Source organism: Bombina bombina, chromosome 2, assembly GCF_027579735.1.
Source record: "Bombina bombina isolate aBomBom1 chromosome 2, aBomBom1.pri, whole genome shotgun sequence".
Taxonomy (NCBI): Eukaryota; Metazoa; Chordata; class Amphibia; order Anura; family Bombinatoridae; genus Bombina; species Bombina bombina.
In genome coordinates this window covers 1,024,988,517-1,025,016,226 of record NC_069500.1, presented here as the reverse complement: position 1 = coordinate 1,025,016,226, position 27,710 = coordinate 1,024,988,517, and the positions used below count along the sequence as shown (strand labels likewise).

Below are 27,710 nucleotides of genomic sequence, written 5' to 3'. Positions count from 1 at the left end.
AATTTCCTTAAGTAACATGCAGGGTTGTTCCTGCTTAAATCTTAAAGGGACACTGAACCCAATTTTTTTCTTTCACTATTCAGATAGAGCATGACATTTTAAGCAACTTTCTAATTTACTCCTATTATAAAATTTTCTTCATTCTCTTGGTATCTTTATTTGAAATGCAAGAATGTAAGTTTAGTTGCTGGACCATTTTTGGTGAACAACCTGGGTTGTTCTTGCTGATTGATGGATAAATTCCATCCACCAATAAAAAAGTCCCAGCATCCTAGGAAAGTAAGTACATGGTCCTACGCGTTTCAGCACTATAGTATATGCCTTAATCATGGACATAGCTTATGCAAGAAATGGAGCTACTTAAATACACCTGTGTCCTCAGGTGTTCAAAAATCCCAGGAGGATGTCTTAAAGGGACAGACCATTCAAGTATAGATAGACTAACCTAAAAGTGCATACCTTATCAAATATAAATAAATTGTTCATTTAACATACACAATTGAATTATAAATTAATATATATTACAAATGTAAGACGGCCTTAATTCATATGCCATCAGACTTAAATGTCAGAGTAAATACTTATTATAAATCTATGTTACAATAGAACAAGAGGTGATGTATTAGACTCTAGGTATCAGTAAGAAATACAGTTATGAACTTTCAAGGCTATACATTCACAAAATCAATTAATGAAATGGATTCAGAAACAGAAAAATTGAGACACTTAAATAATTGTTCATCATGAAAAATAATAAATAAAAATTATAAATAAATCAATCAATAAATATTGCATAATTCATGTTTGACCTTAAAAGGATATGTATAACAAAAAAGCTCAGTAAACTTCAATATCATAAACTAATATAACAAATTAAAAATGTAAACTAACTATATAACTTTTATCCAGTATTTGAAAATTAGCCTTAACAATGTATATACAAATATTGAACCATAATTAAATTGATACTAAATAGTGACGCTATTGATGACTCCAAAAATGTATTATATCTCCAACAAAATTAAACCCTTTAGGTATTCTGGTCTGCATTTTAAAAATCCAGAATGCCTCTTTGTATAAGTCTGGCTGCTCTATCCCCACCACGAATGGAGGGTTTTATGTGATCAATAATTTGCCATTTTAGGCTTGTAACTATTTTATTGTGAACATAGATAAAGTGTCTGGCAAGGTCAGAACATTCAATACCATTTTCTATGTTCTTTAAATACTCTCTGATCCTGCTTCTGCCCTCCCTAGAGGTACACCCAATATATTGTTTTTTACACTCTGTGCAATTTATTAAATAAATCACAAAAGTGGAGCGACAATTGGTATAGGAATCTAAGTCATAGACTTTTTGAGTGACATATGACTGAAAATTCCGTGTGACTATAGTAAAACCGCATGCAATGCAGTTACTGTAGTGGCATTTATAGTGCCCTTTCACTTCCAACCAACTACTTTTCCTTGATTGATGGTTAAGAAGCAAACTTGGAGAGACCGCATTACCTATCGTGTAACCTTTACGTGAGACAAAGTTGCAGCCTTTTGCTACATAGTCTTTAAAGCTATCTTCAGCAGTGAGGATGGGAAGATGTCTTTTTACAATGTCACATATTTCATTAAACTGAGCACTGTAAGTGGTTATAAATGCCGGCTTTGAGGCATCAAACTTCTGTAAGAATAAAAAAGTGCTGTCCACAGTCTGAACCAAAAAAAAAAAAAAAAGCTTAGATGCCTTCTTTTTCAAATAAAGATAGCAAGAGAACAAAGAAAAACTGATAATAGGAGTAAATTAGAAAGTTGCTTAAAATTGCATGCTCTATCTGAATCACAAAATAATTTTTTTGGGTTCAGTGTCCCTTTAAGGACACAACTTCTGCATCAGCAGAAGGAATTATACTGCCTGAATCCGAGATTTCACCCTCAGATGCACCTGAAAGAATGTTCATCCTCAGACTTCTGAGAGGAAATACTTTAGTTAGCCACTTCAGGATCAGAAACCTTAGTTACTGTTTCTTTAAATTTAATTTTGCGTTTTCCCTGCAGCATAGGAAAAGCAGACAGCGCCTCAGATACCACAGAGGATACCTGGGCAGCAATATCTTGCAAAGTAACCCCAGACGGAGCATGAAAGGAAACGCAGGGCACTGAATGTGCAGATGAATAGGATTGGGACGCTTGAGGAGAAAGCTGCGGCACATCTGAAACTGGAGGCTTCTGAACAGCATCTGCCTTAGCTAATGATGGCTCAGGGTCAAAAAGTCTATTTCTATAAGGAGCCTTTTGGGACAAAGGAATTTTGGCAAATACCCATTGAAAAAGACACCAATAGGTGTCGAAACGTCTGGGAATGCTGTAATACAACTTTTGTGAATAATAAACATTGATGAAAAGACCGGAGAGTGAAGCGTTTTCTTCCTTGGGGTTGAACGTAAATCTTTTAACAAAGGATATAATACAGAACAAAAAAACATTTATAAATAAATGTTCCTTTTAAATTTACCAAATCAAGAAAACATACCCCAGAATTACTGAGGTGCCCTACCTGTCCTGCAACCCGCAGCAACCTGAGGAAAAAAACAATCCCGTTTACAATCCGTATTCCAGAGAAGCAAAAACAGCAAGAAGCCGTCTAAACAGCAGAGACATCTGAAATATGTGCACCTCACTCTACAGAAAGTGAAGAAAAGCACCAAAAAAAGCTCTGACATCCAAGAATCAGAACCTCCCTAAAAGGGGCGGTCCTACAGCTGACAAAAAAATACATTTTTTTTAAACAACTTTCTTGAAAACAGGCTTAAAAACAAACAATAAAACCCCCAATAAAAGTAAATAATCCGTTACTAAAAACGGATCCTCACTGAGCCATCAATAAAATAAATAACTCCTCACACTAACAGTGCCTGCAAAAACTACCATCAAAACCTGCACCCTGTGAGGAATAATAAAAAACGTCCCTCTGCAGCGTTTCAGCTGAATAAGTGCCACATTTTTCCCTACTTACATAGAAAAATAAAACTGGCACTTACCTTAACATTTATCTGTCCGGCAGTAGGACAGCTCATCTGGTTTGAGAGGATGCTATCCCTCACATGGACCTGTGGAAATACAGAAAGACTGAGTAAACCTACTCAGGCTATCTAAATAGGGCGGCAAAATGTTTTGGGAAAACGCAGTGAGGATTGTACCCCACAAGTTCCCAATTGCTCAAAAGCCACCACTGCCCTACTGAAGAGACTGACATGGGCTAAGGCTAGACCCTTTAGAAAGATCAGAGCAAACCTACTCTGCTTTTAAAATTTTACCTCCACCTGCACCGCAGGCAAAGAGAATGACTAGGGATTATGGGTAAGGGAAGTGACATATATAGCAGCTTTGCTGTAGTACTCTTTGCCTCCTCCTGCTGGCCAGGGGTGATATTCCCACTAATAATTGATGATTCCGTGGACTCACCATATCGTGGACTCACCATATCTGTAACAATTGTCTGGAAAAAGCGCTCATATCACAAGATGAAAGTAAATGTGATAGCAAGAGCACAATCGCGTTTTACGCTTGTCGGGTTACGTAAAGGATAGTGCGTTAAAAAAATTGCACTAAACAACATAAATACATTGTAAATTACAGTTTTTATGTAAAGAACATTGGAATGTAAAATATGTGTAACACGCTTCGGGTTTCACACTTTAGGGTTGGGTTTGCGCACATGTAAGCTTAGTAATCTTAAGGCGCATTATTGAAATATTAAATATAAAATATTAAGAAATATTAATAAGAAATATTAAAGATTATTAAACATACTGTAAAAAATTCTAAATAATATATATATATATATATATATATATATATATATATATTGTTATCCACACTTCAGGAAAACAAAGAACATAAATTGGGTAACAATGATGATGTTACAAAATTCCATCCAATGCTTAACCCTTTGAGTGCTAAGCACTTTCCCACCTGGGTGCTAAGCTTTTTTAATGTTTTTTTTACTTTTTGAACATTTTTTTTTAACTTTTGTTTTATTTTTTTCAGACCCCCACGACTTACGCTGTTGGAAAGGTTAGACGATTACCTTTCCAATGGTGGGTCTTGGGGATCTGTAGCTGCTTAGATGCGTGAGATACAGGCTTCTAAGCAGCATGCCCCCTGCTCCTATACTTAACATTGTTAAGTATAAATAAAGTTGCGCAGTGACGTCATTGCGTTATTGCGAGTGACGTCACCACGCAAAGGGTGAAGCTCCGGCGATGCCTGTCATTCTACAGGCACGATCGCCAGGGTAGGAGCAGGTGGGAGCCCCCAGATCTCCCTCAAGGTGGGAGAGTGCTAGTGACGGCTCTGAGCTCACATTAGCACCAGAGTGGGAAACTCTGTGACGGCTCAGAGCCGTCATTAGCACTCAAAGGGTTAAAGGAACATAAAGGCCAATTTTTTATCTTTCATAATTCCGAAAGAGCATGCAATTTAAAGCAACTTTCCAATTTACATCTATTATCTAATTTGCTTCATTCTCTTGATATCCTTTGTTGAACATCATATCTAAATAGACTCAGTAGCTGTTGATTGGTGGCTGTACATAGATGCCTAATGTGATTGTTGAAGAAATAGCAATGTACATCATGTGTGAGCCAAAGGATACCTAAACAATTAAGCAAATTAGATAATAGAAGTAAATTGGAATGTTTGAAAATGTATTCACTTTCTGAATCATGAAAGAAAAAAAACAGAATTTATGCTTACCTGATAAATTACTTTCTCTTGTGATGTATCGAGTCGATGGATTCATCCTTTACTTGTGGGATATTCTCCTTCCCAACAGGAAGTGGCAAAGAGAGCACACAGCAGAGCTGTCCATATAGCTCCCCCTCTAGCTCCACCCCCCAGTCATTCGACCGAAGGTTAGGAAGAAAAAGGAGAAACCATAGGGTGCAGTGGTGACTGTAGTTTAAACAAAAACACTACCTGACTTAATAACCAGGGCGGGCCGTGGACTCGATACATCACAAGAGAAAGTAATTTATCAGGTAAGCATAAATTCTGTTTTCTCTTGTAAGATGTATCGAGTCCACGGATTCATCCTTTACTTGTGGGATACCAATACCAAAGCTTTAGGACACGGATGAAGGGAGGGAACAAGACAGGTACCTTAAACGGAAGGCACCACTGCTTGTAAAACCTTTCTCCCAAAAATAGCCTCCGAAGAAGCAAAAGTATCGAATTTGTAAAATTTGGAAAAAGTATGCAGCGAAGACCAAGTCGCTGCCTTACAAATCTGTTCAACAGAAGCCTCATTTTTAAAAGCCTATGTGGAAGCCACTGATCTGGTAGAATGAGCAGTAATTGTTTCGGGAGGCTGCTGGCCAGCAGTCTCATAGGCCAAACTGATGATGCTTTTCAGCCAAAGGGAAAGAGAGGTAGCAGTCGCCTTCTGACCTCTCCTCTTACCAGAATAGATAACAAACAATGAAGTTGTTTGTCTGAAATCCTTAGTTGCTTGTAAATAGAACTTTAAAGCACGAACCACATCAAGATTGTGTAACAGACGTTCCTTCTTCAATGAAGGATTAGGACACAGAGAAGGAACAACAATTTCCTGGTTAATATTCTTATTAGACACAACCTTAGGAAGAAAACCGGGTTTGGTACGCAAAACTACCTTATCTGCATGGGAAACCAGGTAAGGTGAATCACACTGTAAAGCAGATAACTCTGAAACTCTTCGAGCAGAAGAGATAGCTACCAAAAACAAAACTTTCCAAGATAAAAGCTTAATATCTATGGAATGTAAAGGTTCAAACGGAACCCCTTGCAGAACTGAAAGAACTAAATTCAGACTCCATGGCGGAGCCACAGGTCTATAAACAGGCTTGATTCTGACTAAAGCCTGACTAAATGTTTGAACGTCTGGTACCTCTGCCAGACGTTTGTGGAAAAGAATAGATAAAGCAGATATCTGTCCTTTTAAGGAACTAGCTGATAATCCTTTCTCCAATCCTTCTTGGAGAAAGGACAATATCCTGGAAATCCTAATCTTACTCCAAGAGTAACCTTTGGATTCACACCAAAAAAGATATTTTCGCCAAATCTTATGGTAGATTTTCCTGGTGGCAGCAGTCAGACGCAAAGAAATTAGATTTGGATGCTTGAAAGGACCTTGTATTAGAAGGTCCCGCCTCACTGGTAGCGTCCATGGTGGGACAGATGACATGTCCACTAGGTCTGCATACCAGGTCCTGCGTGGCCACGCAGGCGCTATCAGAACCACCGAAGCCCTCTCCTGCTTGATTCTGGCAACCAGACGAGGGAGGAGAGGAAACGGTGGAAAAACATAGGCCAGATTGAAGGACCAAGGCGCTGCTAGAGCATCTATCAGCACCGCTTGGGGATCCCTGGACCGTAAAGAGGAAGTTTGGTGTTCTGACGGGATGCCATCAGATCCAATTCTGGAGTGCCCCATAGCTGAGTCAGCTGGGCAAATACCTCCGGGTGGATTTCCCACTCCCCCGGGTGAAAAGTCTGACGACTTAGAAAATCCGCCTCCCAGTTGTCTACTCCTGGGATGTGAATTGCTGAGAGATGGCAGGAGTGATCCTCCGCCCACCTGATTATTTTAGTTACCTCCGTCATTGCTAGGGAACTCCTTGTTCCCCCTTGATGATTGACGTAAGCTACAGTCGTGATGTTGTCCGACTGAAATCTGATGAATTTGGCAGCAGCTAGCTGAGGCCATGCCTGAAGCGCATTGAAAATCGCCCTCAGTTCCAGAATGTTTATCGGGAAAAGAACTTCTTCCCGAGACCATAAGCCCTGAGCTTTCAGGGAGTCCCAGACTGCACCCCAGAGTAACAGACTGGCGTCGGTCGTTACGATGATCCACTCTGGTCTGCGGAAACACATTCCCTGAGACAGGTGGTCCTGAGACAACCACCAGAGAAGAGAATCTCTGGTCCCCTGGCCCAGCTGTATTTGAGGAGACAAATCTGCATAATCCCCATTCCACTGTTTGAGCATGCATAGTTGCAGTGGTCTGAGGTGTATCCGTGCAAAAGGGACTATGTCCATTGCCGCTACCATTAGTCCGATTGTCTCCATGCACTGAGCTACAGATGGCCGAGGAATGGAATGAAGGACTTGGCAAGTGGTTAAGAGTTTTAACTTTCTGACCTCCGTCAGAAATATTTTCATATCTACCGAGTCTATCAGAGTTCCTAGGAAGGAAACTCTTGTGAGGGGGGAGAGAGAACTCTTTTTGATTCACCTTCCACCCGTGAGACCTCAGAAAGGCCAATACGATTTCCGTGTGAGACTTGGCTCTTTGGAAAGTTGACGCCTGAATTAAGATGTCGTCTAGATAAGGTGCCACTGCTATGCCCCGCGGTCTTAGAACCGCCAGGAGGGACCCTAGCACCTTTGTGAAAATTCTGGGAGCAGTGGCCAACCCAAAAGGAAGAGCCACAAACTGGTAATGTTTGTCCAGAAAGGCGAACCTGAGAAACTGGTGATGATCTTTGTGGATAGGAATGTGCAGATACGCATCCTTTAAATCCACGGTGGTCATATATTGACCCTCCTGGATCATTGGTAAGATTGTCCGAATGGTCTCCCTCTTGAATGATGGGACTCTGAGGAATTTGTTTAGAATTGTGAGATCCAGGATTGGTCTTAAAGTTCCTTCTTTCTTTGGAACCACAAACAGGTTTGAGTAAAAACCCAGCCCTTGTTCCGCAATTGGAACAGGGTGGATCACTCCCATTGTATGTAGGTCTTCTACACAGCGTAAGAACGCCTCTTTCTTTGTCTGGTATGAAGACAGATGAGAAATGTGGAACCTTCCCCTTGGAGGGGAGTCCTTGAATTCTAGAAGGTATCCCTGGGATACAATCTCTAAGGCCCAGGGATTGTGTACATCTCTTGCCCAGGCCTAAGCGAAGAGAGATAGTCCCGGTCCCGGATCTGGGGCTACCCCATCATGCTGTCTTGGAGGCAGCTGCAGGCTTCTTGGCCTGTTTACCCTTGTTCCATCCCTGGTAAGGTTTCCAGGCTGCCCTGGATTGTGCAGTGTTACCCTCTTGATTTGCAGCAGGGGAGGATGAAGCGAGACCGCTCCTGAAATTCCGAAAGGAACGAAAATTATTTTGTTTGTTCTTTGTCTTGAAGGACTTGTCCTGGGGGAGAGCATGGCCTTTTCCCCCAGTGATCTCTGAAATCTCTTTCAATTCAGGCCCGAAAAGGGTCTTTCCTTTGAATGGGATGTTCAATAGTTTGGATTTTGACGACACATCGGCCAACCAGGACTTTAGCCATAGCGCCCTGCGCGCTAAAATGGCGAAACCTGAATTCTTTGCAGCTAACTTAACTGGTTGGAAAGCGGCATCTGTGATAAAAGAATTAGCCAGCTTAAGAGCCTTAATTCTGTCCATAATGTCCTCATATGAGGTCTCCGTCTGGAGCGCATCTTCCAGCGCCTCGAACCAGAAAGCAGCTGCAGTGGTTACAGGAACAATGCACGCAATAGGTTGGAGAAGAAAACCTTGTTGAACAAAAATTTTCTTAAGTAAACCCTCTAATTTTTTATCCATAGGGTCTTTAAAAGCACAACTGTCTTCAATTGGTATAGTTGTGCGTTTAGCAAGTGAAGAAACAGCCCCCTCCACCTTAGGGACCGTCTGCCACGAGTCCCGCATGGGGTTAGATATGGGGAACATTTTCTTAAAAACAGGAGGGGGAACGAAGGGAATACCTAGTCTATCCCACTCCCTAGTAACGATATCCGCAATCCTCTTAGGGACCGGAAACACATCAGTGTAAACAGGAACTTCTACTTGTCCATTTTACACAATTTCTCTGGAACCACCATAGGGTCGCAGTCATCCAGAGTAACTAATACCTCCCTGAGCAATAAGCGGAGGTGTTCTAGTTTAAATTTAAAAGCCCTGAAGTGTCAACCAGCATAAACTAGACCTATTATGTAAGCTTGAAATATAGCTTACCCTTCCCTCATGGGGATATTAACAGTCTTTTCTAGCATTATCACAGTCTTGTCTAGAAATAAATGACTGAACCTAACTTATTGCAGCCTAACCTGCAAACCGTTCCCCCCAACTGAAGTTCTCTTGTACTCCTCAGTCCTGTGTGGGAACAGCAGTGGATTTTAGTTACAACCTGCTAAAATCATCTTCCTCCCTGCAGAAATCTTCATCCACTTTCTGCTAGAGAGTAAATAGTACACACCGGTACCATTTAAAATAACAAACTCTTGCTTGTAGAAAATAAAAACTACAATTCTAACACCACATTCACTTTACCCTTCCGATTGCTTAGAGCCGGCAAAGAGAATGACTGGGGGGTGGAGCTAGAGGGGGAGCTATATGGACAGCTCTGCTGTGTGCTCTCTTTGCCACTTCCTGTTGGGAAGGAGAATATCCCACAAGTAAAGGATGAATCCGTGGACTCGATACATCTTACAAGAGAAATGTGGGTTTCATATCGTTTATCAAAAAAAAAAAAAAGACAAAATAGAACATTCCTACTGAACCCGGAAGAAGACCTACAGTGTTTAGGTGAAACATGTGAAGCTGTGTTTGAAGCGAGAGGGAATGCAGAGGAATCTAATTATCAAGCAACAATTTTTACAATAGGCCACTTGTAATCTCGCCAATACTGAGTACATTGGCTGTTGTTTTCACTGTAAGGATTTAAATAGTGTGTCTCTTGTCACTTGACTGCAATATTGCTGAATGCCTCCTGGAGGGAGGCATGTAGTAATAGCATGTTTTGTTACCTTCTGTAAAACCTGCACTATCACTGGGCTAAAAACCCTTACGGACACATGACATACAGGGTACATCCATGTCGTTAAGGGGTTAAGTAACAGCTGTGGCTAAATGGGAAGGAGTATGAATAAGGTTAGGTTAAAGGGGGTTTGTTTTTACAAAATTATAAGATGAGTATGTTTTGCTCTTAATGTTAAATTTAATAGAACCAGTTTTGTGTTTAACAGTCCTTCAAAATGCCATAATGCTGCAGTATTGTATTATTATCATTAACCATTTAAAGGGATAGAAAGGTAAAAAAAACAGAATTTATGCTTACCTGATAAATTTCTTTCTTTTGCGATGTACCAAGTCCACGGATTCATCCTAACATATTGTCCTTCCTGACAGGAAGTAGCAAAGAGAGCACCACTGCAGAGCTGTCTATATAGCTCCCCCCTTAACTCCACCCCCCAGTCATTCGACCGAAGGCCAAGGAAGAAAAGGAGAAACTATAAGGTGCAGAGGTGACTAAAGTTTACATAAAAAATACTATCTGTCTTGAAACAAACAGAACCCCCTGAAGAACTTTAAGTACTAAATTGAGACTCCATGGCGGAGCAACAGGTTTAAACACAGGCTTAATTCTAACTAAAGCCTGACAAAAAGCCAGAATGTCTGGGACATCTGCCAGACGCTTGTGCAACAGAATAGACAAAGCAGATATCTGTCCCTTTAAGGAACTAGCGGACAATCCGTTCTCCAATCCTTCTTAGAGAAAAGACAAAATCCTAGGAATCCTGATCTTACTCCATGAGTAGCCTTTGGATTCACACCAAAAAAGATATTTACGCCATATCTTATGATAGATCTTCCTGGTGACAAGCTTTCAAGCCTGAATCAAGGTATCTATGACCGACTCAGAGAAACCCTGCTTTGATAAAATCAAGCGTTCAATCTCCAAGCAGTCAGTTGCAGAGAAATTAGATTTGGATGCTTGAATGGACCTTGAATCAAAAGGTCCCATCTCAGTGGCAGAGTCCATGGTGGCAGAGATGACATGTCCACCAGGTCTGCATACCAAGTCCTGTGTGGCCACGCAGGCGCTATCAAAATCACTGAAGCTCTCTCCTGTTTGATTCTGGCAATCAGACGCAGAAGGAGAGGGATTGGTGGAAGCACATAAGCCAGGTTGAACAACCAGGGTACTGCTAGAGCATCTATCAGTACTGCCTGAGGATCCCTTGACCTGGATCCGTAACTAGGAAGTTTGGCATTCTGACGAGACGCCATCAGATCCAATTCTGGTGGGCCCCATAGCTGAACCAGTTGAGCAAACACCTCCGGATGGAGCTCCCACTCCCCCGGATGAAAAGTCTGACGACTTAGAAAATCTGCCTCCCAGTTCTCCACCCCTGGGATATAGATCGCTGATAGATGGCAAGAGTGAGTCTCTGCCCATCGGATTATCCTGGAAACTTCTATTATCGCCAAGGAACTCCTTGTTCCCCCCTGATGATTGATATAAGCTACAGTCGTTATGTTGTCTGACTGAAACCTGATGAATCTGTCCGAAGCCAGCTGAGGCCACGCCTGAAGAGCACTGAATATCGCTCTTAATTCCAGAATATTTATCGGTAGGATGGCCTCCTCCTGAGTCCACAAACCCTGTGCTTTCAGGGAAATCCAGACTGCACTCCAGCCCAGTAGGCTGGCGTCCGTCGTCACAATAACCCACGCTGGCCTGCGGAAACACATTCCCCTGGACAGGTGATCCTGTGACAACCACCAAATTAGAGAGTCTCTGGTCTCTTGATCCAGATTTATCTGAGGAGATAAATCTGCATAATCCCCATTCCACTGTTTGAGCATGCATAGTTGCAGTGGTCTGAGATGCAAGCGAGCAAACAGAACTATGTCCATTGCCGCTACCATAAGTCCGATTACCTCAATACACTGAGCCACTGACGGCCAAGGAATGGAATAAAGAGCTCGGCAGGTGTTTAAAATCTTTGATTTCCTGACCTCCGCCACAAATATTTTCATGTCCACCGAATCTATCAGAGTTCCCAGGAATGGAACTCTTGTGAGAGGAATAAGAGAACTCTTTTTTACATTCACCTTCCACCCATGAGATCTTAGAAAGGCCAACACTAAGTCCGTGTGAGACTTGGCAAGTTGGAAAGTGGACTCTTGAATTAAGATGTCGTCTAGATAAGGCACCACTGCTATGCCCCTCGGCCTTAGGACCGCCAGAAGGGACCCTAGCACCTTTGTGAAGATTCTTGGCGCCGGGGCCAACCCGAAGGGAAGAGCCACAAACTGGTAATGCCTGTCCAGAAAGGCAAACCTGAGGAACTGGTGATCTTTGTGGATAGGAATGTGTAGATACGCATCCTTTAGATCCACGGTAGTCATATATTGACCCTCCTGGATCATTGGTAAAATAGTCCGAATGGTCTCCGAATGGTCTCAAGAGGAAAGAATCTTGGATTTTTTTACCTCTGTCAGAAAAAGCTTCATAGATAGGGAATCTATTATGGCCCCTAAAAAAACCACCCTTGTAGCTGGAACAAGGGAACTCTTCTTCAGATTCACTTTCCATCTATGGGAACATAGAAAAGACAACAAGATCTCTGTATGAGAGTTTGCTTGTTGAAAAGATGGTGCCTGAACCAATATGTCGTCTAGGTAGGACGCCACTGCTATTCCCTGAGACCTGAGACCTGATTACTGCCAAGAGAGCCCACAGAAAATTCTGGGAGCTGTAGCAAGGCCAAACAGAAGAGCCACAAACTGAAAGTGTTTGTCTAGAAAGGCAAATCTCAGGAACTTGTGATGATCCCGGGGGATGGGAACATGAAGATATGCATCCTTCAGGTCTATGGTCGTCATGAACTGACCCTCTTGGACCAAAGGAAGAATGGAACGAATGGTTTCCATTTTGAAGGATGGTACCCTGAGAAACTTGTTAAGGCACTTTAGGTCTAAAATGGGTCGAAAAGTTCCCTCTTTTTTGGGAGCCATGAACAGATTTGAATAAAATCCTAGACCATTTTCCCTTACTGGAACTGGAACAATCATTCTCAGGGAGGAAAGGTCCTGAACGCAGTTCAATAATGCCTTTCTTTTTACCTGGTCTGCAGACAATCTTGAGAGGTGGAATCTGCCCCTGGGAGGAAAAGCTTTCTATTTTGTAACCCTGAGATACTATGTCCACAGCCCAAAGATCTGGGACATCTCGAATCAACGCTTGATTAAAAAAAAGAAAGTCTGTCCCTCACTTTATCCAATCCGGGACCGACCCTTCATACTGACAGACTCTGCTGAGGGTTTCTTAGATTGCTTCCCCTTGCTCCAAGACTGATTGGGTTTCCAAGAAGACTTGGACTGCTCCTGCTTAGAGGCGGAAGAGGAAGACCCTTTTCCACGTGTAATATCAGAAATTATTTCTGCCAAACTAGGTCCAAACAAAGTTTTACCCTTGTAAGGAAGCGCCAGAAGCTTGGCCTTGGAAGTAACATCAGCAGACCAAGATTTTAACCACAAAGCCCTGCAGGCTAAGATAGTGAAGCCAGACATCTTGGCCCCCAGTCTAATAACTTGCATGTTAGTATCAGAAATAAAGGAATTGGCTAGTTTAAGAGCCTTAATCATGGCCCTAATCTTGGATTTCCTCCAACGGAGTCTCTTCTAAAATAGATTCAGACAAGGCATTGCACCAATAAGATGTTGCACTTGCTACTGTGGCAATACAAACTGCAGGTTGCCATTGAAGACCCTGATGAATATACACCTTTTTCAAATAAGCCTCCAGCTTCTTGTCCATGGGATCCTTGAAAGAGCAGCTTTCCTATAGGGATTGTAGTTCTCTTAGCCAGAGAAGAAATAACCCCTTCTACTTTAGGCACTGTGCGCCATGAATCTTTAATGGAGTCAGCAACAGGAAACATCTTTTTAAAGACTGAAGACGGGGAGAAAGATATCCCTGGCTTCTCCCATTCCTGTGAAATAATCTCCGTCACACGGTCTAGAATAGGAAACACTTCCACAGAGGAAGGAACATCATAGTATTTATTAAGCTTACTAGATTTTTTAGGGTTAACCACGACAGGAGAGTCAGAGTCGTCCAGAGTAGCCAATACCTCCTTTAGGAAAACTCAAAGGTGTTCAAGCTTAAACCTGAAGTTTACTTCTTCAACCTCAGACAAAGGAATTATGATGTCAGAATCTGAGATTTCATCCGCAGAAGCCTTAAGACTTATGAGGGAGGGCAACCTGCGTAGCAGTAGGAGGAACGGAAACCTTACTATCTGAATGTTTAATTTTCCTCTAGCATAGGAAAAGAAGATAATGCTGCAGATACAGCAGAAGATACCTGTGCAGCAAAATCTGAAGGCAAATAAACTCCAGAAGCCTGAGGGGAACTGCCGGGCACTGCATCTGACGCCAATGAGGCTTGGGACATTTGAGGAGAAGGCTGCGGCAAAACCTGAACAGCATTATCCTGGGAGACAATAGGCTCAGAGGGCAACAATTTGTCCATACATTCTAGCGTTCTAGCTAGATATGTGGCACAAAATTGCATGGGCAAAACAATCTGGGCCTCTAGACATAATAGACACTTGTCAAGAGAAACAGAGTCTAGATCCGTGTCCATTGCAGCAAATCAAATTACCTAAAAGAGAATTTATTTAGATTTTTTTTTTACTGTCACTTTAAGAAAAAATTTAAACACCTAAAACTTTAACACGCTATAGACAAAAACTTCCCAGCAGTGAACTAAACACTGCAGCAACCTCCACAACTCAGATAAACTGAGATGCCCTTACCACATTCAGAGGATCCCCAAAATGACTGCACCAGAACTGCTGGCAACTCTCCAAAACGAAGGACGTTCAGAGACTGACTAGTTTAACTTCTACTGCCATAAAAGCCGGCACAACACACAAGGCAGCTCCTATGTGACTCCACACTGCTCTGAACAGGAGTGTAAAAAATCATGTGACCAGCAAAAACAGGGAACTGCGCAAAACTAAAAGCGCACGCTCCCTGCTGAAAAAAGAAAGCCCTTTAAATCTTAAAGGAACCGCCACACAATTTGAAAATTGAAAAATTGTCCAACATGTCCCAAAATAAATTTATACACATAAAGCTAAAATAAATAAGAGAAAAAAACTTCCTCAATAAGAAAAGCTTTAACCCATTAGTCCCCTCACATGCAAAAGCGCCTGCAGACTGCCACGATAATCCTAAACATAAAGGATAATAAATTAGTCCCAAAATTCTGCAGAGTTAACTCCTTAAGTGCAATACTCCATTACCTAGAGGCCAAAAAAAGCACTTACCTGCAGTCTAGCTGTCCGGCAGGAAGACAGCTCACAAGACGTGAATAAACACAAACTCCTTACAAAGGCTTGTAGAAAAAAGAAAGAACAGAGTAACCAATTTTTGGCTTTCTATAACAAGGGCAGCAAAATATTAGGAAACAAAGTAAGCACTACCTCACAACTTCCTAACTGCTGAAAAGCCACCACTACTCTACTGAAGAGATTGACGTGGACTCGGCTAGACCCAGATCCTTGCTTGCAGGGAAAAGTACGCAAAACAGGAATTAATCTCTTCAGACACCAAACTTCACCTCCTCCATTCACAGAAGCAAAGAGAATGACTGGGGATTATGGGTAGGGGAGTGACACTTAATAACTTTGCTGTGGTGCTCTTTGCCTCCTCCTGCTGGCCAAGAGTGCTATTCCCACTAGTAATTAAATGATGTTGTGGACTCTCCATATCTTAGGAAAGAAATATATGACTACCTAATGTGCGCTCAATACCAGCGCACACATAACCCGACTGTCATACAGGAATAAGGGAAGCCAGATCCAAAAAGGCACAGAGAACATACCTGCGACACGCTGCCACTATGCATAGAAAAATGGGCACAAATGATTTACAGGCTCCTTACCCGTCAAACCCTAGGAGGGATCAAAAAAGCTCCTGCGGCCCATAACACCATCTAAACTGGAATGCACACAGTGCAGACACCTCAAAATAAATGGAAATGAGCGCTCAAAAGCCCATAAACCATCCAACAGCTAGTGCCGTAAATATTTAAATTAGACCTAACATACAAATATCAGGCCGTAACTATCATCTTAGAGGAAAAACAAACTGAGAAAAGGGCCCCCTGCTGATAGAGACTGCACAGATCGCATACCAACAAAACCTGCTGGTGTCTATCTTCTGACACAGAGCGGCCATAACCCAGCCTAAGGTGGGAAAACAGGTTAACCCCACGGCTGCTGGTATAAAGTTAAAAAAGATCTAAACAAAAGATATATGTAAAAAATTATCAACATATCTGAGTATGTCTTCACACGATGTGGATTGATCCCCTCTCATCCTCCATATAGAACCCCTCTGACAATGATTGTAATAAATAGACATTGTTAGTCAAAACTGCGTATAACCCTTATCTGAAAGGGATTCCGAAACTACCGTTTCGGTAACATGAACAGTAAACCAAATGCTTATAAACACTTGTAGATAAGCACAATCCCATATAAAACACTGTGCCCTTAGTAGATCAGCACATCTAACGTGCAGGGATAGGAAGCAAGAGGGATAAAGCTACATAACGCCTGGGTCTTTACCATTACATATGACCCCTCTAAAGCAAAAGGCGGCAAATTCTCTGACACTGGCAGAGAAAACAGCTGCTCCGCCGCAACATAGCTCAACTGGAAGATATTTAATAATTATACAGACCCATCCTGAGGGTAGCAGGTCCCACTAGGTCACTGAATATTCCAGTTGTCCTTTATCCTGAAAAAAATATGAAAGGACTTACCCTCCAGGGTCTTCAGCTGTAGAGCAGTCACAGCAGCTCCAGGTGTGTTAGCCTCATCCGACCGTTGACAGGGACCTGGATATACAAGAAAAAACAGTAACCAACCCTGGTTTTCTATAGAGGGGTAGCACACATGTTGGAAGGTAAGCAAGGACTACGTTGCCGTCTTTCAACTGCTAAAAGCCATCATTACTCTTACTAAAGAGATTAACATGGACACAGCATTGCTGCAATCCTTGCTTGCAGGGAAAAGTACCCATTAAAGGATTAAATAGTAGATTTTCTTCAGACACCATCTTCACACACCCCCTACGATGTACGCAGCAAAGAATGACTGGGAGGTATGGGAAGTGGGAGTGATACTTAACAGCTCTGCTGGGGTGTTATTTGCTTCCCCCTGGTGGCCAGGAGTTGAATTCCCACTAGTAATTGAATGGATTTGTGGACTCTCCATGCCATTGGAAAGAAATTTATATGAATATCTATTTAGAAATACTTACATTGGAATATGAAATATTTACAGTAAATACACAGTGTAACACTTAATTAAAAATTAATATTGCATAAATATGATTTTACATGATTTCATATACTTAACTTTAAAAGGCTCCAATGCATATATATATATTACACATGTATACTGTGTGTATATATATATATATATATATATATATATACAAACACTCTGCTAATCCGCATCTCCAGACCATATGAAAAAGAAAAGAGTATATGTCAAATTGTTAAAAGTTGAAAAATACAGCTTTATTTGGTACAAAAAATGTTAAAAATCAGTTGCATGTAAAAACATGAAAGAAAAAACAAAAGGGAAAATCAGCTACAGTCCTGTAACTGACATAGAGCAACAGCAGCCATATATATATATATATATATATATATATATATATATATGAGGAAACAAGGAAACTCCTCGGCACACCAGGGATGCGATAGGTAAAAGCAATTCTTTATTAGCTTATATTGATAAAACCATAATCCATATACAGCAACTTGATAAAATCATAGTACTAGAACAGGAAACAGGGGGAACATCACCCTCCTGTGACATCATATGCGTTTCATGCCTTCGGGACACTTGTTCACTGATATAGAACAGGTGGTGAAAATGCTCCTTATATACAGAGTTGTATCCAATGAAAAAACATCAAAGCACTTTCCATTAACCCCTGAGATTCTGTGCCAAATACACATCTATCCAAGTTAGTGTAGCAACTCTATCCTAGAAAAATATACATAGTTACTGCAATATTAATTCTATTTGTCATGTATCAATTTATACAGAGCCATTATGAGAGTTGTTCATATTATAGTCAGAATAATTAAGTTAAAGTAAAATATAGGAAAAACTTGATCGAACTACATGTAAATATATATATATGTATTTGATTGGACATCAAGACCCTTCTCTCATTAATTAGACTTATAGCACATCATGTAAGATGTATTGTGTAAAAAGTATTAATTAACAACTCTATGTAGAAACTATGTATTGCAGTATATTTTGAATATATTTATCAACGTTGAATAAACATATTTACATCCATTCTGGAATTTAAACCTGTAGGTACCCTGGTTTTTAGATGGAGAATACAAAAAACCTCTCACTCATCAAGTTTCTTTTCCCTGTCTCCACCCTGGGGATGCCGTGGTATAAAGTCAATGCCCTGAACTTTCACTGAAGTGTACTGTCAAAGTGATAATGTCTAAAATGTTTAGCAATTGGCGTTTTTGACTCAGGGTCCTCAATGGATCTCAGATGTTCCATGACCCGGTCCTTCAAGGACCTCTTGGTGCGCCCTACATATTGAATATTACATCCTTGACATGTCAGAAGGTAAATTACATGGATGCTATTACAATTAATGAAGTATCTTATACCGCACACTTTATCCAATGCTTCTGACCTGCAAGTGTTACCCTGAATGATATGCGAGCACGTCTTGCATCGGGAGACATTGTATTTATAACACCCGTTACGTTTTTGCAACCATGTACCGTTCGTAACTCTGGGCAGCATAGAGGGGGATAGTATGTTTCTCAAAGTTTTTACTTTACGTGACACGAATTTGCAATCACCTTTTAAAACCTGACTTAGCTTTTCATCCTTCTCTAAAATAGGCAAACTCTGTTTTATTAGTTGGCAACTTTTTCCATATTCCATGCTATAAGGTGTAGTAAAGATTGGTGCAGAGGAAAAGGTACTCCTATTACTGTGTTTTTTGTCCTTTTTATAAGTGAGTAGTTCTGACCTGGAAATCTTATCTACATCAATTTTTGCTTGTGTCAAAATTGTTTTAGGATAACCCCGTGATTTTAAAGGGACACTGTACCCAAAAATTTTCTTTCGTGATTCAGATTGCGCATGAAATTTTAAGCAACTTTCTAATTTACTCCTTTTATCAAATTTTCTTCATTCTCTTGGTATCTTTATTTGAAATGCAAGAATGTAAGTTTAGATGCCGGCCCATTTTTGGTGAACAACCTGGGTTGTCCTTGCTGATTGGTGGATAAATTCATCCACCAATAAAAAAGTGCTGTCCAGAGTCCTGAAACCAAAAAAAGCTTAGATGCCTTCTTTTTCAAATAATGATAGCAAGAGAACGAAGAAAAATTGATAATAGGAGTAAATTAGAAAGTTGCTTAAAATTGCATGCTCTTTCTGAATTACAAAAGAAAAAATTTGGGTTCAGTGTCCCTTTAATCTCTTCATGGTGTCAGCTGCTTTTTGTTCATAAGTATTTGGATCAGAACAGTTGCGTTTACACCGAATGAGCAGGCTTTTGGGGATGGAAGCAAGGAGAAGTGATGGATGACAGGAGTCATATTTGAGAATACTGTTACCCGAAGTGGGTTTACGGTATAACTCAACTTGAATAACCTCACCAGTAGGTCTAATGGTCACATCCAAAAAGTTTAGAGAATCCATATTGGATTCAATTGTAAAATTAAGGTTCAACCTATTGTGTGACACATATTGGTGAAAGGAATTGATAGACTCATTGTTCCCATCCCAAACAAATACCAAGTCGTCAATATAGCGACCATAATAGATGATATGCTGACGAAAAGGGTTTCTATCTCCAAAGATGTGGAAGAGCTCCCACCAACCTAGAAAAAGGTTGGCGTATGATGGCGCAAATTTGGCGCAGATAGCCGTTCCACATCTTTGGAGATAGAAACGGCCTTCAAAAAGAAAAAAATTATGAGTCAACAAGTACTCCGTGGCCATTAGCAAGAAAGATATCGTAGCCTCATCATAATTTGATCTGTGTCTCAGAAAAAACTCTAAACCTTCCAAGCCCTTATCATGAGGTAATGACGTGTATAACGAGGAAACATCCATTGAAATTGGAAAGTATAACTTAATTTCCATTTCCATGACACCCCTTGTATTTGTCTGATAAAAGATGTAGTGTCTTGGATGTAACTGGGGAGTGCCAGAACCAAAGGTTGCAAGTACATATCTACCAATTCCGATAATGGTTAATTAAGGGACCCTATCCCCGCCACAATCGGGCGTCCTGGGGGATTAATGGGATTCTTATGTATCTTGGGGAAATAGTGAAACACGGCAGTTACCGGCCAGTCCGGAATCAAATATTCCACCATGTTTGCTGTAATAATACCATTGTCCATGCCGTATTTCACTATCTCCCCAAGTAAACCCTTGTAGACCATGTTGGGATTAGTGGCCAGAATGCAGTATGTGTTTCGATCTGATAGTTGCCGAAAAGCCTCAGAGACGTAATCTTGCCTGTTTAAAACAACTGGGTTACAGCTCTTATCCAACTCACGAAATACAAGGTTTTTGTTTAGAGATAGTTGTCGCAATGCTTTGTTGTCAGATGCAGTAAAGTTGTTATTAGAATATGTTGCATTGTCAGTAAGAGTTGTAGGTGGAGTTTTTAATTCAGAATCAAGTTTAATGAGTTGGTTTTCAATAGTTTGTTGAAAAATATCCAACAAATTGCATCTCGTCTGAACTGGATAAAAACAGAATTTATGCTTACCTGATAAATTACTTTCTCTTGCAGTGTATCCAGTCCACTGATTAATCCTTTACTTGTGGGATATTCTCATTCCCTACAGGAAGTGGCAAAGAGAGCACACATCAAAGCTGTCCATATAGCTCCCCCTCTAGCTCCACCCCCCAGTCATTCGACCAAAGGTTAGGAAGAAAAAGGAGAAACCATAGGGTGCAGTGGTGACTGTAATTTAAACAAATTTTTTTTACCTGACTTAAATGCCAGGGCGGGCCGTGGACTGGATACACTGCAAGAGAAAGGTAAGCATAAATTCTGTTTTCTCTTGCAAGGTGTATCCAGTCCACGGATTCATCCTTTACTTGTGGGATACCAATACCAAAGCTTTAGGACACGGATGAAGGGAGGGAACAAGACAGGTACCTTAAACGGAAGGCACCACTGCTTGCAAAACCTTTCTCCCAAAAATAGCCTCCGAAGAAGCAAAAGTATCGAATTTATAAAATTTGGCAAAAGTATGCAGTGAAGACCAAGTCGCTGCCTTACAAATCTGTTCAACAGAAGCCTCATTTTTGAAAGCCCATGTGGAAGCCACTGCTCTGGTAGAATGAGCAGTAATTCTTTCAGGAGGCTGCTGGCCAGCAGTCTCGTAGGCCAAACGGATGATGCTTTTCAGCCAAAAGGAAAGAGAGGTAGCAGTCGCTTTCTGACCTCTCCTCTTACCAGAATAGATAACAAACAAAGAAGATGTTTGTCTGAAATCCTTAGTTGCTTGTAAATAGAACTTTAAAGCACGAACTACATCAAGATTGTGTAATAGACGTTCCTTCTTCGAAGATGGATTAGGACACAGAGAAGGAACAACTATTTCCTGGTTAATATTCTTGTTAGAAACAACTTTAGGAAGAAAACCAGGCTTGGTACGCAAAACTACCTTATCTGCGTGGAACACCAGGTAAGGTGAATCACACTGTAAGGCAGATCATTCTGAAATTCTTCTAGCAGAAGAGATAGCTATCAAAAACAAAACTTTCCAAGATAACAACTTAATGTCTATGGAATGTAAAGGTTCAAATGGAACCCCTTGAAGAACTGAAATAACTAGATTCAAACTCCATAGCGGAGCCACAGGTTTATAGACAGGCTTGATTCTGACTAAAGCCTGAGCAAACGCTTGAACGTCTGGTACCTCCGCCAGACGCTTGTGTAACAGGATAGACAAAGCAGATATTTGTCTGTCACGAAAACCTCAGGATTTAGCTAAGAAGGGGTTAATTCTGTGTAGCTTGAACTCAAAAACAGTTATTTGTTTTCAAGAAGAATTGTAACTTGTGTTTTCTTTGAACTGCCAGGCGTTTCCTAAATAGCCCACCAAATGTTAGTGTGTATGCATTGAGTCAAAGTCACTGAAGCTCTTAGTCACAGAGATAAACAGGATAAAGTTTATGGCTTAAGCTGTCAATAGAATGCCTGATGCAAAACAGGCCCTTCATTACAAAAACTGACCAGGTCACTGACAGGACATTGGTATATTATGTACATATGTGGGTTAAAACTGTTATAACCTTAAAGGAAGGTAAATATGACAACCTATGGCATATTTGATATCAAACCGATTCTCCCAATAAAACTAAAAGGTTCTAGATATGTAAATATAGAAATTTCTTACCTAGCAGAAATTATACTGGATTGTATAATTTCAGGCAAGAAATTAGTCTATTGAAGGTCATAAAGACAGGGGGGTTTCTTAGCCCGCCCAGGAGGGTGTGGTTAAGCAACCTGATCTCTGAAAAATAGGTTTAAGAATCTTATTTCTTAACAATAAGATTGTCATTCTTACAAGGGGAGCTGCTGTACAGAAGTAAGGAGCCATCATTTTCATGCCAGCCCCTGGCGCAGATCTTGAAGACTAGGAAAGTATTCAATTCTGTTTTTCTCCTTTTTATTTTAAAACACTGTGTGCGTGTGTAATTTTATTTGTAACAACTTTTTATTAATAATGCACTGTGCATAATATTTTTGGCATAATAAATAATTCCTTTATTAAGTTTGGCCTTTGTCTAATAATTGAACCACGTTACTGAAAGAGACTGGAATATTAGAACTGTATAATTTAGGTTATTTTCTGCTAAATTGTATTTCTACAGTTAATGTGTAAAGTCTGGGTTTTTCCTTAGGATTTTCCCTTTAATAAATTTTAAGTGGTGGCAGTATTGGAGCTATAGGATTGATAGTTTATTGTGGGTGGCATTAAAAGGGAGTTTTGGGCATTTCTCTTACGTCTAGTACAGATTAAGGGAGTGCGGTTAACTCTTGCACCCACTAAACTGAATCACAAGCTTGCCTGGTGTGGCTAGATTATGACCTGTTGGTGACAGAAAAGGGGGCTGAAAACCCTTTCTGTGCCAAATAAGTGACTGGCGCAGGGTTGGATAACCTTGGTTCGTCACATTGTCCTTTTAAGGAACTAGCTGACAATCCTTTCTCCAATCCTTCTTGGAGAAAAGACAATATCCTGGGAATCCTAATCTTACTCCATGAGTAAACCTTGGATTCACACCAACAAATATAAATAAATAAATTTGTTTCCGCCATATCTTATGGTAGATTTTCCTGGTGACAGGCTTTCTAGCCTGAATCAGAGTATCTATAACTGACTCAGAGAACCCCCGCTTTGATAGAATTAAGCGTTCAATCTCCAAGCAGTCAGACGTAGAGAAACTAAATTTGGATGCTTGACCCGACCCTGTATCAGAAGATCCTGCCTCATTGGCAATGTCCATGGTGGGACAGATGACATGTCCACTAGGTCTGCACTGACCTTAATTGGCAGGATCAGACTGATATACTTCAGGAAAGTTTTCTTCTGTGAAAAGCACACTGGTCTAAAAGAGGCTGCTTCCGGGTGGTAAATCGCCATAGAACAAGCCACTGAGCTGTTGTTCGTTCCTGGTAGAGCGCTTCTCTCTTTGTATGCACACTAGGTCTGCATACCAAGTCCTGCGTGGCCACGCAGGCGCTATCAGAATCACCGAAGCCTTCTCCTGCTTGATTCTGGCAACCAGATGCGGGAGGAGAGGAAACGGTGGAAAAACATAAGCCAGATTGAAGGACCAAGGCACTGCTAGAGCATCTATCAATACCGCCTTGGGATCCCGGGACCTGGACCCGTAGAGAGGAAGTTTGGTGTTCTGACGGGACGCCATCAGATCCAACTCTGGAGTGCCCCAAAGCTGAGTCAGCTGGGCAAATGCCTCCGGGTGGAGTTCCCACTCCCCCGGGTGAAAAGTCTGACGACTTAGAAAATCCGCCTCCCAGTTGTCTACTCCTGGGATGTGAATTGCTGAGAGATGGCAGGAGTGATCCTCCGCCCACTTGATTATTTTGGTTACTTCCGTCATTGCTAGGGAACTCTTTGTTCCCCCCTGATGATTGACGTAAGCTACAGTCGTGATATTGTCCACATTCACTTTACCCTCCTGTAGAGAGACCCTAGTGCTTAGAGCCGGCAAAGAGAATGACTGGGGGGTGGAGCTAGAGGGGGAGCTATATGGACAGCTTTGCTGTGTGCTCTCTTTGCCACTTCCTCTAGGGAATGAGAATATCCCACAAGTAAAGGATGAATCCGTGGACTGGATACACCTTGCAAGAGAAAAGTACTTTTATTTTTTAGTCTAGATACATCTATATCCTGTGCGGATGGACCATATCTAATACCACTGGAATCTAATGATTGTATATCCTCCATATCCTGTATACAACATTTATCCTCAAAGGTCAGACTGCTCTCAGTTTTGTTTTTCAACTTATTATGAGAAACATTATTCTCTCCATCTGAAAATAGTTCTGATTCAGAATCATCTTTCAAAAAATTTTTTTTGAGAGTGAGCAATCTAACAAATTTGTTGAGATCTAGAATGGTCTGAAACAGATTAAAATGACAAGATGGAGAGAAACTAAGTCCTTGTGACAAAACCCTCTCTTCCTCATGACTAAGACTGTGGTCAGATAAATTGATCACTTCTTTTGTAGATATCTGTGTGTTTGTTTGTTCCTTATCCTCTGTGGGTATCGCTTTGTTTTTTCTATGTCTTCGACGGTATCTATTTTGGCACCCTCTACGTTTTCTTTTGGGTTTAAAGATTTTAGAATTGAGTGAGGTGGGCCTGATCCGTTTTTTGAAAATCCCGGTTGAGGAATGGTAGGTGTACTAAGTACTGATAACTGCCCTGATGCATCGTGTATGTCCCCCATAGAGTCACTGTCTGGGGTGTCATAGTCATATTCGGTATCACTGAAAGTTACCTTTTTATTCTGTTTTGATTTTTTATATTTAAGTTTTTTACTCTTATTTGTGGAGACTGATCCTTTGTGAGACCATGAAGAGACATAAAAATATGTGAATATATGTGTACATATGTATTTATGTGTGTATGTGTCTGTAAATACACACATACACATATAAATACATATGTATACACACACACACACATATACTGTATATATATATATATATACACACACACACAGACATATTTAGATATGTATATGTATGTATCTGTATGTTAAAGCCCTTTTCCTACCTTTTTTTCTAACACCTAAGACCTCATATCTTTGAAACCTTTTAAAATGTTGTGTGAAATATTTTTTAGAAATAATTTTTAGATAGTGTTATTATGAGTGTAACTGTACTTTGTAATATATTTATGATGTGTTTTGTCAAACATTTAATCCAAGCTCTGAGGACGTGCTAACCTGATGAGTGGTAACTTGAATTGTGCTCACGTGATCGCGTTTACTTTCAACTTGTAATACCAGCGAAATTTAACCTGTGTGCAAAGGAACATGAAAACCTGATATCGCTTGCGTGCAAATGTTTTTGCTCCACTCGTAATCTGGCCCATATAGTGAAATAGATTTAACTCACCAACCATTTCCAAAGTGTTAACATCTATGGTACCCCCAACAACTCCCCCTCTGGAGTCAAGTTGAGATCTGCCAAGCCCCACAGACATGTTGATCTCTCTGTCTCTGTTACTTCCCACTGACAGACGACCTTGGCTTTTTAAACCACTGGTAGTCCACCTAAAACAATAAACACATTTAATTCCACTCATTTTTCTGTGCTTTAGGAAATCTGATTTTCAAATACTAAAACTTCAGTGTATATAAAAAATAATTAGTACATGAAATAAATTTAATAAGAGCCTACAATTTTATTATTGGCTCCTCAAGTGTTCAGCTATATATTTAATGCTACATCTATATATGAAACAAAATCTGTCCCAGGTTCCAAAAACGTATGTGACCTGATAAGTGTTTACTGAAAAATAAAAAATACCTCCACATGTACCGACTGTCACCCAAGCTTTTATAGATCAATCAATTTAAATTAACTCCTTTTGTTTAGTTTGTAAAAATCTGGATGACATTTGTTAACAGTGGAGTACTTTCTTCCTTAAAGGGATATGAAACAGTACTCCGTTAGTAAAAAGGGGAAAAAAAGTTAAATCAAAGTAAACATACCAAGAAACAGATTGCGTTAAAAAACAGCAAACAATTTACTTGTTTTCTTGTTACATTTTCAGTGTAGCCCTGCCCGCAGCTAGATAAGGGTGCCACCATTACAAAATCTAAATTCTACTGTCACATGATTTTTGCAGCAAAAATCCTCTATGATCATTGCCAAACTGACTGCAGCAATGTTATGGTGTCTCCTAGCAACACTTTAAAGGAAAAATCTGAGACCCTAGCCCCTTGTGGGGTTGTGACATGAAGTAATGGGCCCTGCACAAATGAAGTTAAAAAAATAAATAAAAGGTAAAATTATGTTAAAATTAGGACTAACCCACTGCTTACTGTTTTTCTTACTACAACAATAAAACAGACTTTAAAGGGACAGGAAACCCCAAAATTGCTTTCATAATTTAGAAAGAACATACAATTGTATACACTTTTCCAATTTACTTCTATTATCAAGTTTGCTTCATTACCTTGTTATCCTTTGCTGAAGGAACAGCATTGCATTACTAGCAGCTAGATGAACACATGTAGTTAGCCAAGAGAGAAATTTGGCAGGCACCAATCAGAAGCTATCTCCCACTAGTAGTAAGAGATGTGTGTGGATTCTTTTTCAACAAGGGATACCAAGAGAACGATGCACATTAGAAAATAAAGACTTCCCCAAAAGACCAGAGCATTTTTAGCTTTTTTGCCATCACTACATTAAAACAGAAATATAACCTTTTTTCTTTATTTACCTATCAAAACTATATATTTTTATTTTTAGTAGACAACCCAAAGTATTGATCTAGGCCCATTTTAGTATATTTCATGCCACCATTTCACTGCCAAATGCGATCAAATAAAAAAAAAAAAGCCCTCTGAGGAAGCGTTCGTGAAACGCGCGTCAGGGGTCCGGTAGGGGCAGCTTTGTCTTTCCTATCGTCCGTTTTTAATTTTGCTTACTCTTGTGAAAACTAATTTACTAAGTAGTTAATACCATATCCTCTTATCCTTTATTGCATATGTAAAATTAAAACAGCCCTCGGATTGTAAGGGCTTAGTTAAATCTAACTTACCTGGATTGAGGATATTTAATAGTGACATATTGACTTAATGGCTATTATGCTAACCACAGAGTTTAAGTGGTTTTAATTCACAGCTTTTGCTACTGTATGAGTGTGAGTTCCTTAGTTGAATTAATAAACTATAATGTATGAATGATTGGGAACGATTTTTATTATTTTTTGAACACTTTATGAAACTAGTAGAGATAAAAGTGTGATAATACACAAGTGGAATTACTCTCTCTTTTTAACTTTGTTGTACTCTCAGTTACAACTAGTTTGTCTAGTTGTTGTTAAGTTTCACAATCTTTGTGTTTCTCACTAAAATAATTTACATATTGTTTGTGCAATCATGACACAAATGATTGTAAAAGCTTATCTGGGATCCCCTTTGTTTAGAAATAGCAGACATATATGGATTTGCCATTGCTTTTTGGTAATTAGAAGGCCGCTAATTGCAGTTGCACACCACACTTTCATTATTCCCAGCAGTGAAGGGGTTACTTAGGTAGCTTGTAAGGTTCATTTT

General features: G+C 40.2%; 1 protein-coding gene across 8 annotated transcripts in view; it reads right to left on the bottom strand.

Moving 5' to 3' along the window:
• Positions 1–27,710, bottom strand: part of BLTP1 (bridge-like lipid transfer protein family member 1) — a 1,044,923-nt gene that overhangs the window by 77,673 nt on the left and 939,540 nt on the right. For all 8 annotated transcript variants that reach the window (XM_053703615.1, XM_053703613.1, XM_053703617.1 and 5 more), the window contains one exon: positions 25,540–25,697. In XM_053703615.1, the coding sequence (XP_053559590.1) occupies positions 25,540–25,697 (158 nt within the window). The remainder of the gene's footprint in view (positions 1–25,539; positions 25,698–27,710) is intronic.